The 7,613-nt window shown below is 35.2% G+C and overlaps 1 protein-coding gene across 2 annotated transcripts; it reads left to right on the top strand.

The window, feature by feature from the left end:
• The first annotated feature begins 722 nt into the window (after positions 1-722).
• LOC148284332 (uncharacterized) lies at positions 723-7,412 on the top strand. 2 transcript variants are annotated; one of them, XM_088241610.1, is made up of 3 exons: positions 723-923; positions 3,224-3,270; positions 6,353-7,412. In XM_088241610.1, exon 3 carries the CDS (start codon positions 6,383-6,385, stop codon positions 6,899-6,901), a length of 519 nt encoding a protein of 172 aa, XP_088097736.1. In that variant the 5' UTR covers positions 723-923; positions 3,224-3,270; positions 6,353-6,382; the 3' UTR covers positions 6,902-7,412. The 2 variants fall into 2 exon arrangements, with proteins under 2 accessions (XP_088097736.1, XP_088097729.1); XM_088241603.1 differs by having other exon boundaries at positions 725-923; positions 3,224-3,278.
• Positions 7,413-7,613: the final 201 nt, after the last annotated feature.

Raw genomic sequence — 7,613 nt, 5'->3', positions numbered from 1 at the left:
AAATACAGTTCATTGGCGAAAAATCAGCGCTCATTATAAAAATAATACAATACTTATATTGCATTTGCAAAAAAGTAAGGAGTATCTAATACAAAAAAGGGAAAATTAAATTACAATTACTATGGCGACTGCTTTTCTTGACATTTGGCTTGCCAACCGCCGGCTAAATGCAATATAGCATGATAAATAATAAATAAAAATAGCAGTTCTGGAATATTTTCCATATTTACACCGGTGAGATTCAAATGTGTGATTGCGCAGCAGGGCTAACGTCGCGAAACGTAAATATTTTGACATTTAATATTATTTGTTCACGGATGTTCCATTGTGATCGCGAATACGATAAACAACCATGGTGAAAAATCGTTATCACGTCGCTCATTAACACGTTGATAGTTATTTGTGATTGAGCTACTGAGCTCTGTTTTTATCATAAAATTGACATCCAGCTTAATTATAATAAATAATTTAAATTATATTGTTATTTTTTTTAAACTTTGTCTTTAATTATTGTATTTTTGACTGCATCATTTTAACTGTAGTAAATATTCAAGTGCACAATCATTCGACCTTAAAATTATGACTGTGTGGAATAATAAATCAATAATTCGTTCATTCCATTTTGTTTTCAACAATAATGCCTAGTATCTAAATACCTTCGTACTCTTATATTATTTTTTAAGAACCTACTTTCATCTTTTGTTCGAATTTCAATTTAGATTATCAAAATAAAACAATGGTTATCGAAATTTTAACGAACTAAACACACAAAAATATGCGGAGACGTCGGCAGTTCAAAATTAATAGTGAATAATTATATATTAACATTTTTAGATTCAATTCAAAATTTTATGTGTAACTTTTTTGTCGCAAAACAATTGATAAGATAACGAAATTTTATTTTAAAAAATAAAAATGCCTGGGTAAGTTAAAATATATTTTTAAGCAATAACCCGCTAAGCCTCTATTTTAGAGTCTATTTAGCAGGTGGGAAAGATAAGATGTAGAAGGAATTTTAAAAAAATATACCAAACACCCTGACCAATTGAGAAAATAATATTTCTTGTATTTCCATCTTGTAACTGGCGGGAATCGAACCCGCGACGCCAGTTTCATGGTTAGCTATCTAACCAACTGCGCCACGGCGGCGGCGCCTGTCATTTGAAATGAACCCTCACATTAAGTAAACACGTTCCATTCATACTATTGCTTTTCATTATTTAAATTTAAGTATTGTTAAAAACTTTTTCTATTCGCCTTAAAATACTTGTCGAAATCTCGGATGTATAATTAAGTAGAGATGATGCAACAACATTGCAGTGCAAAACGCAAAGTAAGTTAAAAAGGTCCAACTGTTTATGCCGCTTACTCTGAACCAAATACAAAATAAGCTCCGGAACCTATGTTGAATATTATTGTAACTTTTTTAAAAGAGTTAGACAAAGACAATGTCTTGGTCGCAGTAAAGTTCTTCAATCGAAAATCAAAATTGAATTCTGATAAATTAAATACCACTCACCTTAGCGCCTCTGAGGGAAAAAAACCAATATATATCAGTGAACAAAACAATATTTTTCCTTACCAGATAGTCACAAAAGAAAAAAACATACAATGTGTATGGTCAAGAGGGGGAAAAAATTTATGCGCCAAAACTTCACCTCTCCTATTTATGTAATTAACTCCGAAAAGAAATTGCAGTACATAAAGGACACAATAAATAAATGATACTTAAATAATTTTGAAACCTTTTTTTCTTTATCTACCTACGGTTGATTTCCATTTCTTCCTAAAATATATTTTACTGCATACTACATGAATTGGCGGCCTCCGTGGTGTAGTGGTCAAGACGCTTGACTCACTCACGGAAGGTTCCGGGTTCTATTCCCGGCGAGAACACAAAAAAAATAAAATGTGATTTTTCTCAAGCCTGGTTGTTCTGTAATGTAATTCACCACTGTAATATTGGTGGAATATTGGTGGAACCAGTAAAAAAACTAATGAAATATAACTAAACATAAGAGCAAAATACTATGATATAATTGGACTAAGTGAAAGCTCAACAATCTAATAAATAGTGAAGAACTACTCTTTGATGAAAGAAACGAGGTCTACAGGAAGAGACAGAATCCACTGGATCCAAACGGAGGAGTGTTTTGCGCTACTGATAAAAAATTAAATCCCGTAGATTGTCAACATGGGAAAGCGACGCAGAAGTCATTTAGGTGCAAGTAAAATATGTGATTAATAATAAACCTTTCTTCCTGAATATACAACAACAACAACAACAACAACAACAACAACAACAAACCATCACGCCGTTTCCCCGTAAGAGTAGGCTTCTCATGCACGCGCGCCGATTATTCCGACTTTTGACATGCCCATCTTCAAGTATTTGTTGGATTTGGTCATGCCATCTCTTTCTTGGTCTTACATTATTTCTGCATCCATCAACATTAACACTGTAAATATTCTTAGCCGTTCTTTCGCTGTCCATTCGTTCTACATGTCCAAACCGGCGCAGAGCTCCTTTCTTGATTTTGTCGATAATGATTGTCTCAGCCTTACATAGTGTACGGATCTCAACATTTGTGCATCTATCGTACATAGTTTTACCACACATTCGCCTGAGAAATCGCATTTCGATAGCATTTAGCCTACTTTCATCCCTGTCAAGTTCATAATTTGCTCCTTGAATACCTGTGTATTCGAATAAAATAAATAATAATCGAAAATCGGGTGCTTTGTGCTGCGTCTAGTGTATAAATAAATATACCAAAGGTTAAAATCCAGATATTAGAATCGTGGGTAATGCTGTCATAATCTATCTCTTTTTCTGGTTTCAATCCTCCAAGATGGATTGATTTGTAGCAAAGCTCTGCATCTCCTCTGCCACTCCAGTCTGTTCTGTGTAGCCCTCTTTAGGTCTTCATATGACCTGTAGCTCGTATCTTTGCATGAATCCTCGAGGTATTCTCGGCGTGGCGCCCCTTGTAATTTGTCCTCTCAGACACGGAGGTATAATTAAAAAGAGATGATGCTTCATAGATCGATAGTTGGAAATTGTGTTCTCCCTAGGAAGTTATTTAGTTTAACATCATATGGTGAATATTACTCAGTATGTTAATGAAACCAGCAAATGAAAGTCATAAGCCATGTAAATGCCTCTATGTTCTCCATCTCTGTTGCAATATTTTAATCATAGATTATTTTGGGTTCTTTTCAGTTGTCGTCCCTGTGCTGAAGGTGAAACTCCGTGTTACAAACAGAAAGGTTCGTCAGTAAGTACATTATTTCAAAAATAAAGGTCATTGTCATAGAATCATATTTGAATACATTGGACTGTGTCCAATAATTCCCCCAATATGCCCTACTTTTGCCGCGCGCATTCTTGATGTCGCCGCGTAATGTTGCTGGATGTGAAAAAAATAATCATAACACCAATGTAATGTAAAAAAAAAGCAATTTGTTAATTTCTCTAAAATTGTATGGTGCACGCGGAAATATTGATTGACACAACAGAGTAGATAAGTAAAGAGTCATTTAATAAGAGTAATTGAATTAATGAACTTTGAACTTAAAATATAAAACAAATTTAATTTTACATAAAACGGATATTTTTATATCATGTTAAATAATATTTGATGTCTTAAAGACAATGTCGTTCAAATTTCCCCAACGGCTTTGTTTAATCCAATGTCTAATTTTCATTAGTTTTTTCATTAGATGAGCAAAGTAGGATAAAAAAAATTACTACCGTGGCAACACTAACGAAATTTCCGTTTTGTTTTTTCGACAATTTGACAGATGGAAAAATAATTCAATTTTTAAGTAATGCATTTACTACTTAAACATTCGTTTGCTAATTACACGTGATATGTGATACCATTCTGTTTCTTTAAGATCCTAGCAGTATTTCTACACTTTAAAAGGACACAATACGGCATAGTTAAATTAAAATCAGTAGTTGTGTACTGAGCGACGTCTACAAAGAAACTAATGGGTCAAAACGTAAACCTACTCATTTATGAGTAGTTTAGTCGCCTTCTGTTTGATATATTAGTGTGCGGTTTCTGAACTATTCTTAATTCTATGGTATTTGTTAATATTTACCTATTTGCGAAGAAACATAAATTATTTTTCACCGTTTTTACAACTACTGTATGCATTCATTATTTCATTTTCATTTCATTTTTTTGCACCACAACAGGCCAGGAGGCCCAATGACAGTGGTGAATTACATTACAGAACAACCAGGCTTGAGAAAAATCACATTTTTTTTTTTTTTAATTTTTGTGTTCTCACCGGGAATCGAACCCGGAACCTTCCGTGCGTGAGTCAAGCGTCTTGACCACTACACCACGGAGGCCGCCTATTATCTTATTTATACACTTTTTATTACTAACACATGAACACAAACGTTGCACATGTACGATTATGTAAACTTTCTTAGCTTAGAGGCTTTTCTGTTTTTAACTCGGACCATGAAACTAAGCCTTTTTTTTCAATTTCATGTTTCGTATTATCAACGATTTTGATTTTTTAAAGTTTCGTAATTTTGAAATTACTCCTCCTGTGACGTCACAAGTCTTGTCGCTGAATTCTGCTGATTGGTATATTGGCTTTGGAAGAATTAGTCAAGTCGTTCAAACAATTTAATGCACAATTTAATGCTGTAACTTTTACCGTGCATAAGAAAACATTTTTTATATCCAATTTCCTGTAGCATTAAACCTCTGCTTTATTTGCTGGAACTATAACATATGTTTGTTATTATAATTAATATGCCTCAATAGATACACAATGATGAACATAAATAAACAATTTGGATAGGATTTATTATGCAATTTATATACCAACATATAAGGGCGGGTGTATCGCCTTGAGGCAATTTCTTCCCACCTACCTAAACCTTCCAATTTGAGAAAATACATGGTTTATATAAAAATGTTATAATATGTTATATTATTAGTATTTTCTTTTAATTTAATAAATGAAAAAAGTACCTTTTTTATTTATAAAGTATATGTACTTATAAAATATAAATAATGAACCGATGTTCTTTGATCAGCATAGAACAAACTATGGCCTCAATGCACAATCTCCCATTTTTGTCGTATTATGAAGTCAAGACAAGATCTGGAATCTTTCTACGTTTCTCTGAAGTCTATTACGATTTAAACCAACTCTAAATAAACAGTCCGTATCTTGTCTCGTTTTCGTTGAATGTTTTGTCTAATTTGTTGTGTTTTTTTGTCTTGTCTCTTATATTTTGTAATATAGATTCTAGTTCAAATGTGACTTGACGAGCTTTATAAATGAATAGGGGTTTGTTAATTAATAAATGATGATTAAACATCTTCAAAAAGTAAGTGTACTAAATCTTAATTTTTTTTTAGAAAAAGGGTACCTATTTGAAAAAAAAAACATGTTATTGTTGAAAGACTTTATGACTGTTTTTCCACATAATCGTCATCCCGGTCAATGCGTGTGGCGAGCCGTGGCACAAGCTTTTTTATGCCCTCCCCAAAGAACTCTCCTGTCAGATCCTTCTCTCACTTCAGAACCTCTTTCTGCATCTGCTCGTCGGTCGAAAGTTTAATTCCACCCATGTGTGCCTTTGGGGAGGTGAAAAGATGATAATCTGAAGACGCTAAGTCCAAATGATTCCAAGAGCGCCTAGAAGGCTAAGGCTGTGTGAAGACGGACGTGTCGTAGTGCAAAAAGCACACTCCTCTCGTCAGCATTGCCCTCTTTTTGTTTTGAATGCTCCTTTTGAGATGTTTAGGGTCTAACAATATCGTTATTCATTGATGGTCTCCCCCTGAGGTAGATTTTTTACCAAATTGATGCCTATTTGGTCCCGAATCACTGGGGCCGTGATTTTTATGCCCGAAATTGTGGTTTTGAATTTAACTCCCTACACCATTTAAACACTGTCGTTTTGTTCAGAACACCTCGTCGTAATAATTTGGGAAAATGATTGGTAGGCGTTATTCCTTCCGCGAGCAAGAAGCGGGCCACAATACGCGGCTCGCACTTGGTGGGATTTCTTACCGACATATTTCACGCAACTGGGCACTACAACGTGAGTTTACGTACTTCCGTGTTCCTGCGATGCTCGCTCTGTCAAGAGATCCCTTTCTACCTCTCAGTGTTGCCAACCCTCAAAAAAGCAAAAAACCTCAGCCCGTTATGGTCACAGTATACTACTTTCTGAACATGCCTCGTACATTACGCTTTGACGAGAGAAAGGGGTGAAAGTAGAAAAGACAATCTGCTAGATGCTAGGAAGGATTTGAAATGTTTTAAAACTGTTATCTTAAATTGAAATAATATAAACAATATTTTTCAGGATCCAAATGCCGAAGACGAAGAAACTAAAATGAAACTAAAAGGAGTAAAGAGCAGAGAGCTTCGCGCTGGGGTATTGTACACGGGATGTGACTGCATCAGAAGAAATGGTCTTCAGGACGATTGTCCCAGGAGTCAGTGCCAAGGAGGTACGGCCTGCCTGACCCCAGGGGGGCCTACTTGCTCCCCGGGTCTGTTGGCGCTCCAGAGGGTCCGAGATGCCCCTAACGCCAGCATCAAGAGAGATCCGGACCATTTTAAAGTCAGATGCGACGACAAACCGGGCGCTAACGCCAAAACTCCACCAGGAGCGCATGGAAACGCAGAAGGATCTACAGACGTTGTTATTGTGATGGCTGAAGGCGCGCCGACCTCGGGATCTGGCTCCAACTGTCCCGGATGCGGAAAAAAACTTGATTCGAAAGATAAAAGAAAGATTTGTGATAATTGCGAACACAATAGCACGAAGGCCGTGATGCAGAAATCGGACGGGCTCTCAGATGGTGCACGGACTGTCTACTTATGTTTTCCACAGACCGCTAAATCGTAAAATACCTGCTATAAAAAAACTGTAATAAAATCTGTAACTAATTAATATAATAAAAATTTAATACAAACAACACAACAAATTACAATTTAAATTATACTTACTCGTATATACAGTATATTCCAATGGAAATTGTGTGGAGATAAGAATGCCTCGAATTGTAGTGGTTTGCGCGTTCGCCTACCATGCTTGAGGTCACAGGCTTGATTCTTGGCAGGGTGAACGTGAAATATTAATTTTGAATGTGGTTCTCCACTTAATACTTCATTGTTCCTCGATTGGCACTATATGGGATTACATCCATTTTATGTGTTTTGGCTATTTTTACAGGTTTTAGCATATTTGACTGAAAACCTGTAATGGGGCATATATGGGATATTTTTACAGGTCATAATAGTAAAGTTGTAGCCTCAGAGTAACGCCGGTACAGCTGTAGAGCCGCCCATACGGATAAAAATCATTCTAGAATTATCAACCACTAAGTAAGCTATAGTTTACAGAAAAACAAATATGTAAAAAACACAGTTTTTAAAAAACAATTTGCAAAATATTTTTAAAAATGCACCATAAGATTATGTAAAAGATTTATAAAACTAATATTTTTATAATTCGGAAACAAGGAAGAGAGGTTGTTTTATGTTAATTTTTAATATACTTACTTTTTTTTTAAGGTAGTAAAGTACATAAAACTTGTATGGTACCGTAAAAGCATACA

This window comes from Micrasema longulum, unplaced genomic scaffold (assembly GCF_059751315.1).
Source record: "Micrasema longulum isolate JH-2025_06_02 unplaced genomic scaffold, ASM5975131v1 h1tg000131l, whole genome shotgun sequence".
NCBI classification, from domain to species: domain Eukaryota; kingdom Metazoa; phylum Arthropoda; class Insecta; order Trichoptera; family Brachycentridae; genus Micrasema; species Micrasema longulum.
This window is presented reverse-complemented; position numbering and strand designations above follow the sequence as displayed.

Coding starts and splice junctions, on each gene's coding strand:
- LOC148284332 (XM_088241603.1), top strand. Junction 3,279..6,352: donor ACAAACAGAAAGGTTCGTCA/GTAAGTACATTA, acceptor AATATTTTTCAG/GATCCAAATGCCGAAGACGA.